Genomic DNA, 25469 nt, shown 5'->3' on the forward strand with positions numbered 1-25469 from the left:
ACTGGACTTTAAAGATCTAGAGTGTATCATGGTAGAAAAATACAGATAGTCGCATCGACACAGCTGCTGGCATAATGAACTGTCAAACTGATTTTGGAATTGAAAATGTTGAGTGAAAAATTATTGAAATTTGTAAAAGATTGTTGAAAAATGTATATTATAACAACCTCCGATTTGCATCGTATAAGACAACATTTAAAAATCTACTTATTTTTCAGAAAATATTTTAAAATTATGTAAAACTAGCTGGCCCGGTCCGCGTTGCCGGCCCGTAGTTTTTGTCTATTATGCATTTGTCCAAGCATAATTATTCACATGACTGATATAAGTGTTCACGAACAGGTCGATTAAAAGTGTTTTAAAATACCTGTACCAATTTTTAAAGCCGTGGGCTTCAATATTTAAACCGCGGGCTTCAACTGTGTGGATGTGCTATACAAATCTATTAAAAAGTATATATCAATCTTATCCCCATGTAAGGGATCAAATTAATTTTTAATATGGTTAAAATCGTAGCAAAATCTTCCAGTCAAATGAGCAGTATTTTGGAATTTACTGTATTTTGTATACTATATAATTGAGGGCTGAATGATTTAAGAATAGCCAAAAATAATTACTTTTTTAAACCCATTAGCACTTAGATTTTCACCCCCTTATATACATTATTAGCCAAATTTTTTGAAATATGGTAAAATTAGGAGGTACCTTCTTTATATGGGCACTACTCCGAAACATCGACCTACATTGAAAACTTTCTTCTACCCCTTATAATCCAAGATGACAAATAGAGGCCAAATCAAAAATATAGCATGTCATAGCATTCCGCGTGATTTAAATAATTAAAAATAGTTTTATCCACCTCATAATTCGGGCAGAATGATAAGATGGGAATTAATTTTATTTGCCATTTAAATTGTAAGTTGGAGACCCCTTAAAGTCCATATTTTCATCATAGTATAATTCAATGATGATTCAAGAAATATTCGGTCCCGTGCTACTTTCTTATATTTGTAATTTGTTCATGTTTCCAGAATTTATTTCATATATATGTACCAATATTCTCTTGGGGGTTACAAATTCAATAGAAAACAAAATTTTCTTTTCTGACCACACATTAGATGTGAAAGTTGACTTGGGGATACTCCAATGTGGGGACTTTGCTTAAATAAATTCCTATGTGGCAATTATCTGTATGATGGTTCCCTACCCCAGGGTGGCATAAATAAATCAAATCAATTGATGAATATGGTCAAGACCAATATGGGCCATACTCTGAAAATTTCAAATTGTATGCGAAGAGGTTCTCTACCCCCTTAGAAACAAAAATGCCAAATAAGGGCCAAAAAATGAAAAAAGTGGCCAAGACCCCAAAAATAGCTTCAATCAAAGATGGTTATATAAAAATGAAATCGGGTTGTTCCCTTAACCGTGAGTTATGATCGATATAAAGACCTGCAAAAGCGATGTAAGGTATTTTGAATGTTTGGGAAGAATTTCTGGAAGGATATAAAACCTTTTCTTTCTAAAAGTCCCAGCTGAACCATTATGTAGGCCCTGGAGTTGAAGGGTTGATGTCAGTTAACATCCTATTTCGCACTTATTTCATTTTTTTTTAATTGTATATGGTGAAATATTATTCTTTATTTTATTCACAAAAAATCCAATGAATTCAATATGATAATACAAATTGACAAAAAAAAGAATAAAAAATTGAAAAAATCTTTAACTTGTTCGCTGATTTTTTACAGCAATGCAATGAGATCTCTTGTTCATGATTTTTTAGCGATTTTGAAAAAGTAATTATCTTTTAACTTTGGTGTGACCGCGTTAAATTATTTCGATAACATCTATTCCGTTTCGCCACCACATAATTCGGTACTACACTTCCATGTAACCCGCCATCAATTTCAGTTCTCAAGAAATCAAGTCAATTAAATAAATTGGTATTAATATTCGAATTCAAAAATAAAATATAAAAACACAACAAATGTACATTAGAAAAAAGTAAGTCCAAATCATGCAAAATAAAACATTACTATTGTACATTTGAAAAGTCAAAATGAAAATTTTAATATATCACATTTTTACGCGATTTTTTTTTTTTTTTTTTTTTTGATATTATCCTTTTCGGAGAGGAGACAATTCCGAATTTGTGTGAATCGTTAAAGTCAGTCTAGCGGTTCTTAAGTTATAAGCGTAGGAACTAACACAACTTACATTTATATATATAGACTATATTCTTCTGTCATGGTGTGTAAGGTGGAGGGTACAAAAACGTGCGAAAAATGCTCGATAAAAAAGGGTTGTATTGAAGATAAAATAAGATACCTTGGGGTTGGCACACATAACAATAAAAATATGTACATAGTCATTGCGTAATTATATAAAGAAATCTCATATGATATGTAATTTTTTCATCGACAACAGCCAACATTTGAGGTTCTACGGTAAAAATATGATAATATTTATGGCCTGAACAAACCGAAGTCGTAAATACGATAGGATGTTTGGCTTGGATTGTTACCCGGGGCAAAATTATGCTACATTATGATGTGGAATTTAAACATTAAAATTTGCAAAAACTATAATATCGTTTAGGGTCAGAAAATTTCTGACATTCAGTAACCTATTGAAATAGATCGCGGATAGATAAATTATCTTTTAACTTTTACCGATAAATGGACCTGGGGCTCGTTTTTTGTTTTATGAAAAAATGGAACGAAAAATATTTTAATTTGATATTTATTTTCTTTTGCAAAAATGTTCATTTCAAACCTTCGTAGAACAGGAATTGACCCACTGATCAGATTTATTTATGACACGCATTTGTAAAAAGCGAAGAATTATTTCATTCAATCAATGCAATAACAAAAGACGGATTTATTTTTAAATTATTCAAAAAATATATGCCACTGGATTGACATTGCAGTTGTAGTACATTCAAAATTAGGATTGGTAACGATGCATAGAATGAATTTTTCAATTTCCATTTTAGAACTCTTATTCTAAATAGGAGATATATGAAATAAAGTAAGACGATATGAAGCAATGCAGGTTGTGCAGAAAAATATACAATCTTACAAATGAGATTACCTCTTTAATCGTGCCATTGGTTGTAAACATGGCCCAATTATAAGGTCGACCAGAAGGCGACTTTCCAAAAAATACAACTCTACCACCTTTATTATTGTGGCGAAACAATATACAATTCGTCTTGACATTGCGGCGAAATTCTGCTTTGACAATAAATAAATTGTATATATTGTGCATAACGAAAAAATAGGTCTCTCTCAAGATATTTATCTCACAGTTTAAGAGTAGGTCTTGTCGATTTTTGCTTTAATTGTAATAATTGGACCGTCTTGGACTAGAAGTTTAACGATGTCCATCTTTTAAAACAATGGAATGACATCAGTCACAATTTTGAAATAGAGAAGCCAAAAGAAATACAAACAAGTACAAATGCTGTAAGTACGGCCGGGCCGAACTTTGTATACTCTCCACCATTTGGAACGAATTTGGCAATTTTCAAAAAAATAAAATCCGTTAAAAAATTTTGTCAAAATCTTTAAAACACCGAATGTAGCCATTATATTAGGCACTACACGACGACATGAACCTGCATAGGCAACGTTTGTCATAAGCCATTACAATATTCAAATGCGAAACTTGAAAAAAAAAATTCGGTGAATATTCATCAAATCATCAAAATACCGAATATAGGGAGGTACCATTACATGGGGGCTATACCAAAACGTGGACCTACACAGACAATTTTCTGTCTTAGGTTGTAGTATCGATCACGAACTTCAAATACCAAATTTGAAACAATTCCGGTGAATAATGTCGCTAACTTCATCAAAATGCCGAATATCGGCAGGTGCCGTTATATGGGGTCATAGGCAAATTTGAAATATTTGCAGTGAATTTAATGTCGCTTAAATTTCCAAAATACCGAAAATTGGGAGGCACCATTATATGGGGGCTATACCAAAACGTGGACCTACATGACCCATTTTCAATACCAAAAGTCCTGCAGACATAATATACACGTGAGTAAAATTTTATTAACTTATTTCATTTCGTTTGGAAGCTAGAGCAACGGACAGATGGACGGACATCGCTAAATCGACATAGAATTTTATACTGATTAATAATATATATACTTTGTGGGGTCTAAAGTGTATACGATTTCCTATACGACGTCTATCGGATGTTGCTATGATGATATCTTATGTTTCGAGGTGTTACAAACGGAATGACAAACATAATATACACTCCATACTATGGTGGAGGGTGTAAAAAGGGTAGAGAATGCCAGTAGAGATTTGTTTAGAATTCTAATTGGCATACTAGATAGTTAACAAGTATTTTCATATTACCATGACTACATATAGCCCTTAATGAGATGAAGGAACGATTCTGATTCCACGCAGAGATGGAAGAAAGAGTTTGGGTTTGGGGAAACCTTGGACGTCGGCATAGCATGTGCTCGATTGTATATTTTTCTGCACAACCTGCATTGCTTCATATCGTCTTACTTTATTTCATATATCTCCTATTTAGAATAAGAGTTCTAAAATGGAATCCTGTTGAAAAATTCATTCTATGCATCGTTACCAATCCTAATTTTGAATGTACTACTGCTTTGGGGTTCCTCGTGTGGGAAAAGCCCACATACAAATTTAGCACAGCTTTTTGTTTTTTTGTTGTAAGTTACGAGTTTTCCCGTTATTGATTACGAAATATTAAAATACAATTTTGACTTTGTAATGAAATTAATTTGTAATAGAAATTAATTTTTAAAAAGTAAAAAAGCAACCCATTTTTATATCTTCCCCCATTTGGAAAGAAACTTGAAAAGTTCCAAAAAAAAAATCCGAAAACTACCACTTAATGAAAACCGTTATATGGGGACTATTCGAAGACGTGGACCTTCATACGAAATTGTTTGCCACATGTTGTAGTACCCATTAATACGTAATTTGAAACGATTCCGGTGAATAATGTTGCTGAATGGAAGACTTCGGTCGACTATATCTGGTACCACATGTACATTTAAACATTTTCTGATAATTATCACATATCTCATAGAAAGTGAAGGAAGTAGTCGATATAGACCAAACCTGTCCCGTCGCATTATTTATATGGACCTATACGAAATGGACTATATTGCTCCATTCCGTCGCCCATTATTATTCCTCTCTCATAGAAATATTTATTATTTTTGTCTTCACTTAAATAAAGGTTTTTAAAGGATATTTATTTATTTACTAGCTGGCCCAGTCCCCGTTGCCGACCCGTAGTTTTAGTCTTTAATGCCTAGTTTTTAAAGCATAATAATTCACAAATCTGGCTCATATAAGTGGCACAATTTTTGGTACAAATGATGACTCGATTAAATAGAAATAAATACGTCTGTCAAAAAACCTGATCCTTTTTTTTTCAGTAAGAGGTTTTATTTTTAGAGTTTAAAAACCTAAATAATATCGCATATATATTAAAAAGTATACATATATGGTTCTCTACCCCCAAAGTAGCCTAAACACACATTTTAAGTCAAACCGGGAGGTGCTTTTATATGAGGCCTACTTCGAAACATTGACATTGAAAAATTTCCGCGAAGAGGACTTCTACCAGAAGCTACCAGAAGCTAGATGCCAATTGAAAAATGTGACCAAGACCCTGGTAATAGCTAAACCACCGGATACCTTCACATAAGAGTTATAATGAAGCATGGTTCTATACATATAATTATTTAAAAGAATTTGTTTTTCTTTAAAATATCTCAAACTAGTTGGCCCGGTCCGCGTTGCCGGCCCGTAGTTTTTGTCTATTATGCATATTTGTTAAAGCATAATTATTCACAGATATGACTGATATAAGTGTTCACGTACAGGTCGATTAAAAGTGTTTTAAAATACCTGTACCCATTTTTAAGTCGTAGCAAAATCTTACAGTCAAATGAGCAGTAATTTGGAATTTACTGTATTTTGTATACTCCATAATTGAGGGCTGAATGATCTAAGAATAGCCAAAATTAATTACTTTTTTAAACCCATTAGTACCTTAGATTGTGCATTAGAGTCCTCATAAGCACCCCTAACCATGTCGGTCTGTTTGTCCGCCAAAAGGTGGACTTGAGAGGGTATTATTACATGGAGAAAATTCTAATATGTTGAAATTTTTGTGTAAGATTTTCACTCCCTCATACACATTATTAGCCAAATTCTTTGAAATATGGTAAAATTAGGAGGTACCTTCTTTATATGGGCACTACTCCGAAACATCGACCTACATTGAAAACTTTCTTCTACCCCTTACAATCCAAGATGACAAATAGAGGCCAAATCAAAAATATAGCAGAACAATATAGCATGTCATAGCATTTCGCGTGATTTAAATAAGAAAAAATTGTTTTATCCACCTCATAATTGAGAGCAGAATGATAAGATGGGAATTAATTTTATTTGCCATTTAAATTGTAAGTTGGAGACCCCTTAAAGCCCATATTTTCATCATAGTATAATTCGATGATGATTTAACAAATATTCGGTCCTGTGCTACTTTCTTATATTTGTAATTTGTTCATGTTTCCACAATTTATTTCATATAGATGTACATCCCAAATCCACGTTCCCAACCAATATTCTCTTGGGGGTTACAAATTCAATAGAATACAAAATTTTCTTTTCTGATCACACATTAGATCTGAAAGTAGACTTGGGGATACTCTAATGTGGGGACTTTACTTAAATAAATTCCTATGTGGCAATTATTTGTATGATGGTTCCCTACCCCAGGGTAGCAGAAACTTAATTTTTTAGCCAAATCAATTGATTAATGTGGTCAAGACCAAAATGGGCCCTACTCTGAAAATTTCAAATTTTATGCGAAGAGGTTCTCTACCCCCTTAGAAACAAAGATGCCAAATAAGGGCCAAAATATGAAAAAAGTGGCCAAGACCCCAAAATATCTTAAATCATACGATGGTTATATAAATATTAAATCGGGTTGTTCCCTTATCCGTGAGTTATGATCGATATAAAAACCTGCAAAAGCGATTTAAGGTATTTTGAATGTTTGGGAAGAATTTCTGGAAGGATATAAAACCTTTTCTTGCTAAAAGTCCCTTTCCTTTGTACCTTTTATATTTGGAATTTTACTGATTATTCTCCCAAAAATTTTTGCATTTTGAGTTCTCGTTGGACGGATCATTGTCATATGAAAGAAGTAGGTCCACGCTTTGAAATTAGCCCCATTAGGCTTTTTCGGTCATTTCTGTTTGTTTAAATGTGTTCGCATCTTCCAGCTGAACCACGATGTAGGCCATGCAGTTGAAGGGTAGATGTCAGTTAACACCCTATTTCGATTCGATTTAATTTAAAATTCGATTCCATTGAAATTTTTTTAGATTTTTTCCCGATTTTAGAATTTTTGCAATGAGATCTCTTTTTCATGATTATTTAGCGACTTTGAAGAAGTAATTATCTTTTAACTTTGGTGTGACCGCGTTAAATTATTTCGATATCATCTATTCCGTTTCGCCACCACATAATTTGGTACTACACTTCCATGTGACCCGCCATCAATTTCAGTTCTCAAGAAATTAAGTCAATTAAATAAATTAGTATTAATATTCGAATTCAAAAATAAAATATAAAAAACACTACAAATGTACATTAGAAAAAAGTAAGTCAAAATGGAAAAAAAATCATGCAAAATAAAACATTACTATTGTACATTTCAAAAATCAAAATGAAAATGTTAATATATCACATTTTTATGCGATTTTTTTTGATATTATCCTTTTCGGAGAGGAGACAATTCCGAATTTGTGTGAATCGTTAAAATCAGTCCAGCGGTTCTTAAGTTATAAGCGTAGTAACTAACACAACTTACATTTATATATATAGATTACCAACATTTGAGGAATTTGAAAGGGGCTATATCACAATGTAGACCAACCTGACACATATTTTGTACAAATGATTCCTCATGTAACCCCTAGGACTGTATCAAATTTAAAACTTTATCGTTACTTTCGCGGAGTATAGGGCAAAATATTTGCGGTCCTTTGTGTATTGTTAAGGTATATAAAATGGAATCTTTAGATCCGGGAACCCCTCTTTTGTGATTTTTATTTACCAACCAAAAAAATCCTAACCCCAAGATTGTCTACGGCGCAGTGTAATTACTGGCGATAGCACACATTGCCGAGTATATGAATCCTTTTCTTACTAAATTTTCAATTCACTCCGCTATTTTGTATAGTCCGCATACTACAGTGCCTCTGCATATTCGGTATTTTACTGATTGAATTCCTAATGAATTCATTGGACGAATTATTTCCATATCTAATCAAAATTGAAAATTTGGGTATCGCAACAATATATAGCAAAGCATGTATAACAGCATTAAAGCCCAGATTACGTATACTAACTTTGGAACAGATATCTTCATGATTTGGGCAAATATTAGGATTTTCGATAAATCGAAAAAATGGGCGCAAAATTGGGCGTGGTCACTTTTTCTTTGCATAAAAATCTAAATAGGGGTAGAACGTATATTTAAAATAAAAAATATCTAAATAGTTCCAGCCGGCCTCAACTGATTCAACTGCCAACAAACAACAATTGGTTTATATATAGATTAAAAAGTAGGCGTGGTCAGTTCCTCAGCTCCCAAATAAATACTTAGGATTGGAGGGAAAGTCTACAGTATGTCGTGTAATAATTTTAAAACCGATATCTTCATTATTTGGCAAATATATGGATTTTTGATAAATCGAAATAGAGGGCGTAAAAGTAGGCGTAGTCAATATTTTGTTCTTTAAAAACCTAACTTACGAACGTTTGTACTTATGCAAATCGGTTCAGCCGTTCTCAACTGATTCCATTACCAACGAACAACAATTGATTTTTATATATATATAGATTATTTATTATTTTTGATTGACTCAAATTTTGTTCTCTTTTTATACCCTCCACCATAGTATGGAGGGTATATTAAGTTTGTCATTCCGTTTGTAACACCTCGAAATATACATTTTAGACCCCACAAAGTATATATATTCTTGATCAGCATAAAATTCTATGTCGATTTATCAATGTCCGTCCGTCTGTCCGTCTGTCCGTCTGTGGAAATCACTCTAGCTTCCGAACGAAATGAAGTAGGTTGATAAAATTTTACTCAAATGTGTACTATGTCTGCAGGATTTTTGGTATTGAAAATGGGCCATGTAGGTCCACGTCTTCGTATAGCCCCCATATAACGGTACCTAACGATATGCGGCATTTTGATGATTCTAGCGACATTTGTTACTGGAATTGTTTCAAAATTAATATTTAAAGTTCATAATAGATGCTACGGCTTAAGACAGAAAATGGGCTATGTAGGTCCATGTCTTCGTATAGCCCCCATATAACGGTACCTCCCGATATTCGGTATTTTGATCATTTTAGCGACATTATTTACCGGAATTGTTTCAATTTTGGTATTTAAAGTTCGTAATGGATACTACATCCTAAGACAGAAAATGAGCCATTTAGGTCCACGTCTTCGTATAGCCTGCATATAACGGTACCTCCCGATATGCGGTATTTTGATGAGTCTAGCGACATTTGTTACTGGAATTGTTTCAAAATTAATATTTACAGCATAAAACAGAAAATGGGTCATGTAGGTCCACGTCTTCGTATAGCCCCCATGTAACGGTACCCCCCGATATTCGGTATTTTGATCATTTTAGCGACATTATTTACCGGAATTGTTTCAGTTTTAGTATTTGAAGTTCGTAATGAATACTACATCCTAAGACAAAAAATGAGCCATGTAGGTCCACGTCTTCGTATAGCCCCCATATAACGGTACCACCCGATATTCGGTATTTTGATGATTTTAGCGACATTATTTACCGGAATTGTTTCACATTTTGCATTTAAAGTTCATAATGGATGCTACAGCCTATCACAGAAAGTTGTCTGGTCAGGTCCACGCCTTCGTATAGCCCCCATATAACTGTACCCCCCGAACTTCGATATTTTCATGATTTTAGCGACATTATTTACCGGAATTGTTTCAAATTTCGCATTTGAAGTTTGTGAAGTTCGATATTACAGCCTATGACAGAAAATTGCCTGTGCATTATAAACAGATTTTTTTCAAGTTTCGCATTTGAATATTGTAATAGCTTGTGACAGAAGTTGCCTATGCAGGTCCACATAGTCGTATAGACTCTAATATAGGGCTATAGGTATTTTCAAGATTTTAACAGATTTTTAAGGGATTTTATTTTTTTGAAAATTGTTAAATTTGTACTAAATTGTGGAGGGTATTCAAAGTTCGGCTCGGCCGAACTTACAGCTTTTTTACTTGTTTTCTTATTAAGATATGAACATTAAAAAAACACAAATGAATGAATGAACGGAATGCTTACGAAGATCTAACACGATTGGGCTCTGCAGAGACCACTGAGAAAAACAAAACAACAACTGGGAAACAAAATACAAAAACAAATCGGATGAACAATATATATATGGGACATATAGCTATATCTAAACCGATTTTCACCAAATTTGACATACTAGCATCTGGACTCAATTCGGTCGTAAGTGTAAAATTCTATCCCATTTGGGCTAATATTACAATCAATCAAATCAAATTTTGCATACTTATTTTCAGGCCTAATTTCGTCGTATGTGCAAAATTCTATACTATCGGACGAAGATATATATGGGGTCTATTGTGCAAAATTTCATCTGGATCGGGCAATAAATGCGACCTGTACTTTGGACAGACAGACGGACGGACATGCATAAATCGACTCAAAGTGTGATTCTATGCAGATCATCAAAAGGAACTATGGGTCTATCTCGTTTCCCTTTGCCTGTTACAAACAAATGCACAAAGACATAATACCCTGACACCTTGTGGTGTAAGGTAGAAAAACACTGTCTCAAGCCCATAACATACCTAAAATTAGGAAGTACCGTTATATAGGGCCTATATATAAAAATGAAGTTATCTTCACACAATTTTCCGGCAAAATTTCTAAAAATTGGTACTGCCGTTATGTATTGTCCATACATACTAGTAAACATATCTACACAAAATTTAGCAGTGAAAGATTCTGTCAGCTCTGAATTCAAAATGTCATGATATACATTTTTTGGCTTAAAATTGTGATCGAAACATTCAAAATACCGAAAACGGGAAGTAACTCTATATGGAGCCACACTGAAACGTAGACCGATTTGTCCCATTTTGAATACCAAACATTCTAGTGATAATAAAAACGTCTGAACAAAATTTAAAAGTGATAGAATGGTTCCCTAAATTAATCTCAATTTTTGAGGATCTCATCCCACTGTGCGACGTAGGTTCTAATTCTGAGTAATTTGCCTGAGGCATTTTTTTTGTTGTAGAGTTTTTTTCTCTTCAGCTTGTGTAGTAAACATTTGTTATAAAAAATAAAATGAAATAAAAAATAGAGTATCTCTCTCTCTCTCTTTTAATATTATTTACGGAAAACGTACATGATACTTTGCATTTTAAACATATTCTACAGTTTTTACTGAAGACTAGTCGACCGCTCTAGCTATTGGCTTTTGTCATTACATTATGACAGTTGTTGTTAATATGTACATCAGTTTCATCCGACTTTCGGTTCGAATTCGGACCGAACTCGGACATTTTGGTTCGCTGGGTATGTACTTTCAATTAAATTACTACAATGAGACTTGATAATCAATCATACCTTATGGGCCAGAACTGGCAATCGTCTCCCAATTCATTGGGTTGCCGGGATGAATGGTCACTTTACCACACACGCAACACACATACACGCACACATTGAAGTGATGTTGATGGCGAGAATGGGAACAGCGATGAACGGGGGGCAAGCACAGCAACATGAAATACATACACACACATACATACATATATGATAGTTTATGAAATGAATTATGATGCAATGAATAAATGAATGATGAATGAATAAAGGAAACAAGTGGCGAATAAACATCTAAAACAAACAACTACACAATAATGGACGACCGTTACGGTCAATACTTACGGATTTGTAGCAAATGAATCGGTCCGACTCCCGTTGTTCGCCTCGATGCTGCTTAGCACATTCGAGTGTTTGCCCACTGTCAGGGCAGCCGATGTGCGATCCGTTAGATTCTGGTCTGCATACTTTGAATCGCTCAGATCGGAGTCCATGGATAAGTGACCAAAGAGATCTTCCAGCAAAATATTCGACTTGGATGATCTTTGTTTTTTGGCAGAGCTTTTCAGTTTTTTCCTGTGAATAAAATTCATTTCATAATGGAGACTTTGAAGGGATTTAAATTGTTTGGGGATTATTACAGAAATTAATATGTTTGTGTCATTGAAAAATATATCTCCCATTGCCCACTCGTCGACAAGATACCTGTGATCGCTGCATTCATACATTAAGAACACCGGGGACGAATTCTGTCGCTGTTACAATATGCTAAATGGAACCCGGCGATAAAGCTTTGCAATAGTGAAACTTATTAATATAATTCAAATAAAGACCCTACAATTATTCTTAAGGGTTTGTTTTGAATTTGCAATTTGTAGTTTGTAATGAGTACTACCTACTGTGTCAGAATATTATCTGTGAAGGCCAAGTTTGTCTAACCATTCCGAACCAAAAGAGAATGTTGGCTCTAAATTAAAATTCCTTTATTCTCTTTGCTTCCGGCAGAATGCTGCCCGGCCTTATGATTTTTATCCCAATACCAAAACACTGTCCGTATAGGACTTTGAAACTAAGAAGCCTTCAATCTCTAAATTATGGTCCTAATTCGATTAATTTAAAATAGATTCAATTGTCCGTCTTGTCTAATATTTTCGTTCACATATGTCAAACCGATCAAATTTATTACACAGGTTGTTCCTTAAGGCTAGGATACACATCATGTTAGAATCATGGCTCAACCAGAGAGGTTGTTCAATTTCGAAGAAACTAGGAAAAATACAACTCTGTACTATATCCATATTGTGTCTAACAGGCTTGGAAAGCATGCAGTAAATAAATGGTTTAGCTAATATTAAAATTTGTTCACGCAAACTTATAATCTATCTACATATATATAAAAGAAAGTTGTGTTAGTTACTACGCTTATAGCTCAAAAACCGCTGATCTGATTTTAACGATTCACACAAATTCGGAATTGTCTCTTGGCAGAAATAGATAAAATCCAAAAAAAAAATTGCGTAAAAATGTGAAATTCGAAAATTTTCATTTTGACTTTGTACAATAGTAATGTTTTATTTTGCAAATTTTTTTGACTTACTATTTTGGAATGTACATTTGTAGTGTTTTTTTTTTTTTTTTTTGAATTGTAATATGATGTGTAGTCTTTTTTGGTAGAATAAAGCGACGACAATTATTGAGTGGCGGACCTAAATAGATGATGTCAAAATAATTTAACCAAAGTTAAAAGATAATTACTTTTTTCAAAATTGCTAAAAAAAATCAAAAAAGAGCCTATTGCATTGCAAAAACCTCTAAAATCGGGAAAAATAGAGAACATTTTTTTTCAATGGAATCAAATTTCAAAATTATAGTAAGGACCAAACATTGTAAGGACCTTTAAACATTCGCTGTAAAAAACCAGCGAACAAGTTAAAGATTTTTTTTTTTTTCAATTTGTTTATTATTAGTTACTATGCTTATAATTCAAGAACGTTTTGGCGGATTTTCACAATTCATACATCTTCGGAATGGAATCTTGGCAAAAAATTGCGTAAAATATGCCAATAAAAATATAAAAGAAAAAATCCTTTTGGCGTGAAATTTTTTCAATTTTAAAAGTATATAGAAGTGTACATTTTTTATTGCTTTGAATTCTGAATGAATAACATCAAAAACGAAATAGTACGCAATACGATGTTAAATAGCGTCTGAAATTGGCGTTTGGCTTTCAACTCCAGGATCTACATCGTGCTTCAGCTAGAAGATGCGAACAGATTAAAAACAAAAAAAAAACTTGCAAAACGTTATGGGGCTCATTTCAAAACGTGGACCTACCTACTTCTTTCACATGACAATAATCCGTCCAATGAGGACTCAATATGCAAAATTCATTGGGACTGTAATCAGTGAAATACCAAATATAAAGGGCGCAAAAAAGAAGAGGGAAAAGAATTTCTATTCTTTCATAAATTCTTTCTAAACATTCACGATACCTTAAATCACTTTTGCAGTTCATGATATGGGTCATAACCCCCGGGTTATGATACAATCCGATTTCAAGTATATCTTACCATATTTTCATACTAATTTCGGCAAATGTTGGTAATTTGGGAAGAAACAATCCTTGCAAAAACTGATCCCGTTTTGTATAACCATCAAATGATTTAAGGAACCGGACATTTGTTTAATCGTCTTTGAATTGTACTATGATAAAAGATATGGACATTATGGGATCTCCAACGCGCAATTTCAATGACAAATACTAAATATTACTTTAAAAACAAGTAAACCAGTAAGGAAAGCTCAAAAGTCGGGCGGGGCCGACTATATGATACCCTACACCACTATGCATATTTAGTAGAGCTCTCGTAAAAAGGTTTATACAGGGCATTTCAGAGCTCTATGAGATATTTGGTACAAAATCAAAATCTATCTAATTCTATCGTGCATTTTACGAACTATAGTTATCTCTGAACCGGGTTTCTCCAAATTTTACGTATTAGTTTCTAGTTTCGGACTTATGTACGAAAATTCAGGTGATTTGGGCTGATATTGACCATTTAGTGCACATTTAACCCGAAATCGGATGAAGATATATATGTGGGAGCTATATCCAAATCTGAACCGATTTCGATAACATTTAAAACAGCTATTTCTGTGCTCCATCTAATACCTGGTACCAAGTATCACGGTTGTGGAGTGAATATTACGAATGTATGGGACTAAAACACTAAATCGGATGAAACATATATATGGTTGCTATATCTATATCTGAACCGATTTTCACTAAATTTGATATACTTGCTTCTAGGCTGAATTTGGTCCGATGTAATAAAATTCAGTCCATTTGGACTTATATTGGCCATTTGGTGCACAATTAACCCGAAATCGGATGAAGATATATATGGAAGCCATATCCAAATCTGAACCGATTTCGATAAAATTACAAACAGCTATTTCTGGGCTGTATCTTATATCTGGTACCAAATATCATTCTTGTGGAGTGCATATTACGAATGTGAAAGGCTTAAACACCAAATCGGATAAAACATATATATGGGAGCTATAGCTATATCTGAACCGATTTTCTCCAAATTTGTTGTATTTGCTTTAAGGCTAATCTCGGTCACATGTGCCAAAATTCGGGCCATTTGGACTGATATTGGCCATTTGGTGGTCAATTAACCCGAAATCGGATGAAGATATATATGGGAGCTATATCCAAATCTGAACCGATTTCGATAAAATTTAAAACAGCTATTTCTGTGCTCCATCTAATACCTGGTACCAAATATCAAAGATCAAATCGGATGAAAGATATATATGGGAGCTATAGCTATATCTGAACCGATTTTCTCCAAATTTGATATACTTGCTTCTAGGCCGAACTCGGTTGGGTGTGCCCAAATTCAGGTAATTTGGACTGATAGTGGACATTTGGTGCACATTTAACCCGAAATCGGATGAAGATATATATGGGAGCTATATCTAAATTTGATCCGATTCTCACCAATTTCAATAGAGTTCGTCCTTGGGCCAAAAAAGTATTGTTTGGAAAATTTCATCTCAATCGGATAATAAATGCGACCTGCATTTTGTTCACAAGAATACATGGACAGACGGACTGACATGCATAAATCGACTCAGAAAGTGATTCTATGAAGGTTCTCAAAAGTAACTATGGGTCTATCTCGTTTCCTTCTCCATGTTACAAACAAATGCACAAAGACATAATACCCTTACCACTATGTGGTGTAGGGTATAAAAAATAAGTTCGCCGGGCAGAACTATTATTATCATCCACCTTAGGGTAAAGAAAACATTTTTATATAATAGTATCTGAATTCAAGCGTGTTTCACTTTAAACTTCGTATACCAGAAAGACGGTTTGGATAATGCAGTTAACTTATCAAAAAACCATAAAGTGAATGAGGCCGTTATATGGGGCCATACCAAAACGGGAACCTCTGTGAACAATTTTATACTTCAAGAATTGTCATCTATCAAACCTCCTAAAATACCAAATTTGAAACATTTGTGTGACTAGAATTATCGACATACCCAATATCGGTAGGTATCGTTATATATGTTAGACAAATCCGAGGAGAAATGTGGCAAAAATCATGAAAATACCGAATTTCGAGAGATGATCTACGCCAAATGATGTAGGCTGTATCGTAATTTAAACAACCAGACATACTGATGGACAAATCGACATATAATTTATGCTGATTATGAATATATATATATATATGTATATTTTATGGGGTCTATGACGAACATTTATGGATGTTACAAATGAAATGAAAAAGTTAATATACCCTCCAAGTTGGAGGATATAATAAGCATTAAAGACTAAAGGCCGGCAACGCGGACCGGATCAGCTAGTATATATATATATATATATATATATATATATATATATATATATATATACATATATTTGGACTATTGTGTTTGGAGTATTTTGGAAAGCAAGGTTGGGACTAAAAATACCAAAGTGTCGATCACCTCAAGCCGGCGCTTCGCCGGGAATGGGCCAAAATATCGTAGAGCAACATTCGGGCAGCGTGTGACGGTTTAATTGGCCGTTTGAAGGCCATAATTCGTGGCAAAGGTGACCAATTCGAGCAAATCTAAACTTTGTAAAATTTGAAGATAGGGTAAGTGCGCCTAAGTTCGGCATGTCCCAGTATACGGCAGTTTTGAAATTTAAACGCAAATAACTAAAAATAAAATTGACCAGATAATGAAATAATTCCAAAAAAAACTTCAACAGTGTTCTCTGCTCTCTTTCTATAAAAAATAATGAGTTTCGATCCTTCATTACGAGAGAATAACGGTTTTTGTCAGTGAGTATCTTCCAACGCGTGCGATAGTGCTTCTTTGTAAAGAAAAAAATTAGTGGTGGCGTCAACTTAATAATCGATATAAGTACACTAAATTTATTACTTTTGGAATCAGAAATCTATATATATAAAAATCCATTGTTGTTCGTTGGTAATGGAATCAGTTGAAAACGGCTGAACCGATTTTCATAATTTTTTGTACAAACGTTCGTCATGCCCCGAGTTAGGTTTTTAAAGAAAACAAGTAAAAAAGCTGTAAGTTCGGCCGGGCCGAACTTTTAATACCCTCCACCATTTGGTACAAATTTGGCAATTTCCAAAAAAAAATGAAATCCTTTAAAAACTCTGTTGAAATCTTAAAAATACCGAATGCTTATACGACGACGTGAACCAGCATAGACAACTTTTGTTATAAGTTATTACAATATTTAAATGCGAAACTTGAAGAAAAATCTTTTTATAATGTAGCTAAAATCATCAAAATACCGAATATGCACAGAAAATTTTCTGGCATGGGCTGAAGTATCCATTACGAACTTCACATGCGAAATTTGAAACAATCCCGTTAAATAATGTCGCTAAAATCATCAAAATACCGAATATCGGGGGGAACCTTTATATGGGGGCTATATGATGACTTAGGATGTAGTATCCATTACAAACTTTAAATACCAAATTTGAAACGATTCCTATAAACGATGTCGCTAAAATCATCAAAATACCGAATATCGGGGCAAAATTTTAGACTTCTATCTCAATTTGTTCGAAAGATAGCGTGATTACAACAGACAGGCAAACGTACACGGCTAAATCGTCTTAGAATTTTAAGCTGATCAAGAATATATATACTTTGTTGGCAAAATTAATATACCCTCCATAGTATTGTGGAGGGTATAAAAATAATTTTCATAATCAATGATTGGAAGAAAAGAAGGGTGCGAAATAAAGATATTAACCAGTTTTGCCATGGAATTGATAGATTGATATTTATGTTGTTTTACGAAGCTCTTCTATCTATGGTAAAATAAAGAGGTAGAACGGCTTCGTAAAAGTATAGCAATACAGCACGGAGGCACTAAATTATTTAAAATTAGATGCAACAATTGAATGAAATCCCTGATTTTTTTCAGAAGTATGATCCAAACTGTTCAGTCTATTCAACTCCATGGCAAAACTGGTTATTTACTAAATGCGCATGATTTTAAAATTTTTAAATTCAGAGATAGAAGAGAAATATCATCCTTTTAAATAATTGTTCCATCTAACATGTTTGACTATATATTAAACTAGCTGAACCCGGTGCGCTTCGCTACCCTTTTGATCAAAATTTTATTTACGAATATATGTGGGTTAAAAAAAACAAATTTAATAATTAAAAAAAAATTATTGCACTACTTTAATGCGTAAATAACCAAAACCATTAGAAAAGCAGTAACATGACATACATACACAAAGGGTTTGTCCTTCGGATTTATTTATTTCATAGCAAATACCAAGCGTGCAGGAAACTGCAATTTTTTGAAGTTGAGTGGCATTTCTATTGCAATTAGTGAATTCGAGATAGCAACATACTTCGCCGTAATAAGCGTATTTCAAATCAATTGTTGTGTTGTTTTTTAGTGTTAGCCTAAGGCGTTGTGGGTCAATGGTTCTTATTAAAATCATATCCCAATCTGATTCATTGAAATTGGTGCGTCAAATATGTGAAATCGGCCGAGAATATATATATGGGAGCTATATCCAAATCTTAACTTATTTCCAATTAATTTATCACATTTATTATTATAACCAAATTAGACCACACATTCTGAATTTCATTGGAATCGGTCATATATATCGTGTTTGGTGCATAATATGTATGAAATCGGCCGAAATATATATGTTAGCTATATCCAAACCTCCACTGATTTCAATATAATTTAGCAATTTTTTCTAGTCTCTCTCGCTTTGGGTGCATCAAATATGTGAAATCGGCTGAGTATATATGGGAGCTATAATCAAATCTGAGCGTATTTGAATATAATTTGTCAATTTTATTTTTGAAACAAATTTAGCGACTCATGCCGAATTTCATTGGAATCGGAAATACGTATCGTGTTTTGTGCATCAAATATGTGAAATCGGCGGAAAATATATATGGGAGCTATATCCAAATTTTCTAATCAAAATCACGTCACATATTCCAAATTTCTTTGGAATCGAACATACATATCGTGTATGGCGCATAAAATACATGAAATCGGTCGAAAATATATATGAGAGTTATATCCAAATCTGAACCGATTTTAATATAATTTGACAAATGTATATTTGTTTTAATTTCCGTTACACATTCCAAATTTCATTGAAATTAGAGATACATAGCGTGTTTGGTGCATCAAATACATGAAATCGGTCGAAAATATATATGGGAGCTATATCCAAATCTGAACCGATTTCAATTTAATTTGACAAATTCATTTTGGCTCCCAATTCCGTTACTTATTTTAAATTTCATTACAATTGGAAATACATATCGTGTTTGGTCCACCAAATATATGAAATCGGCCGAAAATGTATATGGGAGCTATATCCAAATCTGAACCGATTTCAATATAATTTGACAAATTTATTTTCGGATTTAATTCCGTCACACATTCCAAATTTCATTGGAATCGAACATTCATATTGTGTTTGAGGCACCAAATGAACGAAATCGGTCGAAAATATATATGGGAGCTATATCCAAATCTGAACCGATTACAATATAATTTGGCAAACTTATTTTTGTTCTAAATTCCGTTACGTATTACAAATTTGGAGACTGTATCTTCAACCAATCAATAGATATGTTCATATAAAATCTAAATTTTTGGGAGGTACCTCCGATTCTGATGCTATATTTCCAGTTCCAAGTGGAAATTCAAAAATGTATATATCCTATGTTACTTTCAGGCGATGTTGTAGTATATATGGAAATTTTCAGGAAAATCTATTCAGCGGTTTTCGAGTCCATAAATTACAAACAAACAAACAAACATACAAACATTTTCCTCTTTTATAGATATAGATAGTTCATATTGGCCTCGAATTGTTTTAGTAAAAACAAGTGAAAAGGCAGTAAGTTCGGCCGGGCCGAACTTTGAATACTCCCCACCATTCGGAACGAATTAGAAAATTTTCAAAAAAATAAAATCCTTTGAAAATTCTGTTAAAATCTTTAAAATACCTAACATCGGAAGGTACCGATATATGGGGGAATATACAATATTGTGGACCTATACAGACAAATCTACGTCTTTAAAGTACTCACAATGAACTTCTTGTGTGGAATTTCAGACAATTCCGTTGAAATATGTGGCTAAAATCATCAAAATACCGAATATTGAGGGGTACCGTTATATGGGGGCTAACCGGGTGGGGGGGCTTGTACCGTTATATGGGGGCTATACGATATCATGGACCTATATAGACAATTCTCATTCAGGGGGTAAATTGCTCACAAGAAACTCCTTGTGTAGATTTTCAGACAATTCCGTTGAAATATGTGGCTAAAATCATCAAAATACCGAATATCGGGGGGTACCGTTATATGGGGACTATACGATATCATGGACCTATATAGATAATTCTCATTTAGGGGGTAAATTGCTCACAAGGAACTCCTTGTGTAGATTTTCAGACAATTCCGTTGAAATATGTGGCTAAAATCATCAAAATACCGAATATCGTATGGGAGCTATATGATATCGTGGACCGATATAGTCCATCTTCGAACTTGACCTGCCTGCAGACAAAAGACAGATCTGTGCACAATTTTAGCTTCCTATCTTTATTCGTTTTGACTGTAGCGTGATTATAACATCGTCTTAGAATTTTACGCTGATCAAGAATATATATATACTTTGTTGGGTCTAAAATTATTATTTCGATGAGTTACAAAGGGAATGACAAACTTAATATACCCTCCATTCTATGTATGGTGGAGGGTATAAAAACTAATTAAATCATTGTCCTTATTTTAACAGAATGTTAGAGGCCTTACTACTAAGCTTAAACATATTCATTTGAAATCTTTTGGTTGCGACATCAAAATCTTGGTTTTCACAGAAACCTGGCTAAATCCAGATATTGGTAACACTAAGATTTTGACTGATCAATATCAAATTTATAGAACCGGCAGATTACATAAAAATGTAAGGGGTGTTCTGATAGCTGTTCATAATTCCATTGCTTCTGAGCGTATTATTATAACTACTGACATTGATAAAATAGAATTGGTATCTGTTAAATTAAATTACTAAAGTAGCGTCATTATTTTAACATGCTCTTATATTCCACCTCCACATTCTGATGTAGAAATTTACCTTGGACATGCAGAATTAATAAAACAACTCTCGAAGTTACGAACTTGAAAATATGAATCGATTTGCTTCGCTGACTTTAATTTAGCTCAAATTATACGGGTTTCAAGTGAAAATAAAGTTTATTATGTACCAGTTTCGTCCAATTCTACATTATCCGATACGGATGCTTTCTGGGACACTATTTACGATCAATGTCTACTTCAAATAAATTATATACGAAACATTAAAGATAGAATTCTCGATCTAGTCTTTTAATCATTTGTAAACGTTTCTCTCATCATTTACTGAGCCTGAAGAAAAATATCATCCTAATCTACTTTAAAATTTAGTAATACCGGATAATTCAGTAATAAATCGTTCTGGGATCAAGGAGTGTGCCGTACTTTTATAATACGATAAATAATGCATTCTCAACGTCGGTCACCGACTTTAATGTTAGTGCTGAGGAAGGACCTGCTTGTTCTACTCCTTATCTTAGAAAATTATGGAATATTAAAAGTAAATTATTTAAAAAGTTAAAAAAATGCAAATCTTCATTAAATTATTCCAATTATTCGAAAGCTAGAAGCAACTACAACACTGCGAATTCAAAGTGCTACTCTAACAATTTATCGAAAATGAAAAGAAACTTTAAATTTAATTCAAAAAGAAGAGTCCTATAATTCCCTGGTAGTATGAACTTTGGTAATAAAGAGGCATCCACCTCAGTAGAAATAGCATGCATTTTTCTAATTCTTTTTTATACCCTACACCACAAGCTGGTCAGGGTATTATGTCTTTGTGCATTAGTTTGTAACAGGCAAAAGGAAACGAGGTAGACCCATAGTTCCTTTTGATGATCTGCATAGATTCACATTCTGAGTCGATTTATGCATGTCCGTCCGTCTGTCTGTCTGTCTGTCTGTCTGTCCGTCCGTCTGCCCATGTATTTTTGTAAACAAAGTAAAGTTCGCATTTATTGCCCGATCCAGATGAAATTTTGCACAAATCATTTGTTTGGCCCAAGGACCAACCCTATTGAAATTGGAGATAATCGGTAAAAATTTAGATATAGTTCCCACATATATCTTCGTCCGATTTGCCTTTTATTGTGCACCAAACGTGTAATATCAGCCCGAATAGTATGGAATTTTGCACATACAACCAATGTCGGCCCCGTCCGACTTTAAGACTTTCTTTACTGGTTTTCTACTCTAATTATACTTTTTATTCATATTATTCTTAGAGCATTGAAAAAGTAAACTATTTTCGTTTTATTGTTCTTACTAAGACTGAACGGTTTAACTTCTTTAAAGCACTGCTGCTCCCGAGGTCCGGAAGATGTTCCTGCTAATATCCTAAAGATTTGTGCATACGAACTGTACAAACCACTCACTAATATTTTTAATGATTCTTTAGTTTCAGGATATTTTCCTTTGTTCTGGAGATCGAACTACATAGTAATTTTACATAAGTCTGGTGGTAGGAAGGTGATTGAAAATTATGGGGGAATTGGAAAATTGAGTGCAATCCTTAGGTTCACGTAGAATAACTCATTTTGTTTTAACCATTATGTCTCCTTAGCAACATGGTTTTCTCAAAGATAAGTCGACTTTGATTTCCAACAGTATCATCATGTCAATCATCAATAATGGTTTTCTTCTTATTTACAAGAACGGACATAACATGTATCTTTCAGTCACATAATTTCTAAAACTATTGATGTACATTCTGGTGTTCTTCAAGGTAGTCATTCAGGCCCTTTGCTTTTTGTTCCAAACTTGAAGGATCCTTCATCGGCAATTCAATTTTCTAAAATCATAATGTCTTTTCTAAAATTACAATGCTGGTCTAAGGAATTCGATGATCTGTATATGACTTAACTCTTGTTTGTCAATCCGGTTCGGCCCACATTGGAATATGGTTCTGTATTGTGCTACCCATTTTATAAATGCTATTCAAATAAAATTGAATCTGTCCAAGCACCGCTTAAAACTTATTGATCTCCCAACTTTAGAACAGCGACGTTGAATGATTGGAGCAATATTTCTAATAACACTTTTACGTTGTTCTATTGACTCAAAATTCTTAATCAGTGAAATAAAGTTGAATGTGCCCTCTCGGTCTACTCGTAACTATATCCCTCTTAATCTGCCTCTAGTAAAAACTAATTATGAGCTAAGTAATCCGCTCAGATCATTATGTGAAATATATATCAACCTGTACAATGGTATCTCTGTGTCAGAGCCTACATGTAAATGTAATCAGAAATTCTATACTGCGTCTTCAGCAGTAAATGCAGGTAGTTGGCATATATGTATCTGTGTTGTCCTATTTGATCCTTATGATGCATTTCATGTAGCCGGAGTTTCCTAACTAACCCCCCCCCCCCTAATCCGGATAATGGAATGTATGCTCTCCCTGCATTATGGGGAGGTGGCCTCCTCGGTGTGCAGGGGGGATAAGAGTGGCGTTGGGAACGCTCGTAAAAAAAAACAATAAATACATCCGCAAAGTTGGCAGAAATCGGGCAACTTAGAACCACTGTTATTGTACCATGGTTCAACCATCGTTTTATCATGCATCCGATTAAACTACAAAAAAAGCAAACACCGACGAATTGCGCTCAAATATATATGAATATACAAAAACAGGCCTAAACAAGTTAAGACACAATGAGTTCGGCAGGTTCGAAGTTTTAGTATCATCCGCCATGAGGTAAAGAAAACCTTTCGAAATAAAAGAATCGAGTTTGAATTTTGGATGCCCTTCTATTTTCACCTGTGGAATCGGTTGATCTTCAAGTCTTGAAAATACCGTAAAGTCGATGGTACCGATTTCCTGCTAGAGTAGTAGTTAAAAAAAAAGTGGCTTAAATCATCTGAATACCAAGAGTATTTAGATCCCAACAGAATAATATTCCCCATGTCTGTTTTATTACACCATTCACATTTTGTCGGATTTTCGTTCCGATTGTAACTTATCGAAATAATCTTTCTATATAGTGTAAATATTCTTAATACTAAGACGTTATGCATAGGTGCAACTGAAAAAAATATATTAACCCTTGACGCGATCGATCTAGATATACGTTCATGAAGCTTTGCCCATAGCCATAATTTGTCTGCAATTTTTTGTGAAAGAAAATAGATGATATCCGTTCACGTATTGGTACAATGACACCGTTTGATTTCGGCTATGTCAACTCGGTATGAAATTTCCCTTTTTAGGTATTTTTAAGGGTATCGCTTTATTTTGAGCCAAAATTTTTGTACAATTTGCTATTTAGACTTCTCAATTGCAATATAATAACGTATAACAAATCCATGTTACGATATAGTTCTGATTTTACGGTATCGCCCGATATTCAGAGTTTATAAAACAAATTAACAATCGTGCCGGTATTTAGGATTGTTGTAAACATGGCACAATTAAAGAAGGTAGAACTATGGTACAATTACAGAAGGTAGAACAATTCAATTTTTTTCTTTTGGCGTCCTTATTCTGTCAAAACATATACACATTTTGTGAATGTGTGTGTATTGTTTTGGTTCAAATTTGGTTGCAAAATAAATGCACATTTTCGACGTAAATGGGTAACAAATTGTACAATTTGTGTGATTTAACTGTATTGTCCTACTATTTTAGATTCCATCTCGTGGAATAACCCCGAAATTCCATTCTTGTTTCGCGGGTTTTCCACAACATATAAAAATTTTGTTAAAAATTAAAAATAAACAAAACCAGCTGTTGCATATTTAAAAGTCTATTGACACTACAAGACTCCAGCACAGAGTTGCATTTTTCTAGTCTCTTTGAAGTTGACCAACCTCCAAAATACAATTTTTATTCCTTTGGGTGTATTGTTTAGAATAACATATAGGGTAAGTGCGCCTATGTTCGGCATGTCCCAGTAATCGGCAGTTTTGAAATTTAATCTTAAATAAATAAGAACAGAAAATAATGAAATAATTCCAAAGAAAAACCTCAACAGTGTTCTCTTCTCTCTTTCTGTAAAAAAAAACAATGAGCTCCGGTCATTTATTACGAGAGAATAACGGGTTT

General features: G+C 33.7%; 1 protein-coding gene across 2 annotated transcripts in view; it reads right to left on the minus strand.

Moving 5' to 3' along the window:
- Positions 1–25469, minus strand: part of LOC101899596 (serine/threonine-protein kinase dyf-5) — a 49628-nt gene that overhangs the window by 1691 nt on the left and 22468 nt on the right. Inside the window, exon 7 of one of the 2 annotated variants that reach the window (XM_005187289.3) lies at positions 12077–12307. The exons of the other annotated variant lie outside the window; for it this stretch is intronic. Coding sequence (XP_005187346.2) covers positions 12077–12307 — 231 coding nt within the window. The remainder of the gene's footprint in view (positions 1–12076; positions 12308–25469) is intronic. 2 annotated transcript variants of the gene reach the window in all.

This window comes from Musca domestica, unplaced genomic scaffold, assembly GCF_030504385.1.
Source record: "Musca domestica strain aabys unplaced genomic scaffold, Musca_domestica.polishedcontigs.V.1.1 5, whole genome shotgun sequence".
NCBI classification, from domain to species: Eukaryota; Metazoa; Arthropoda; class Insecta; order Diptera; family Muscidae; genus Musca; species Musca domestica.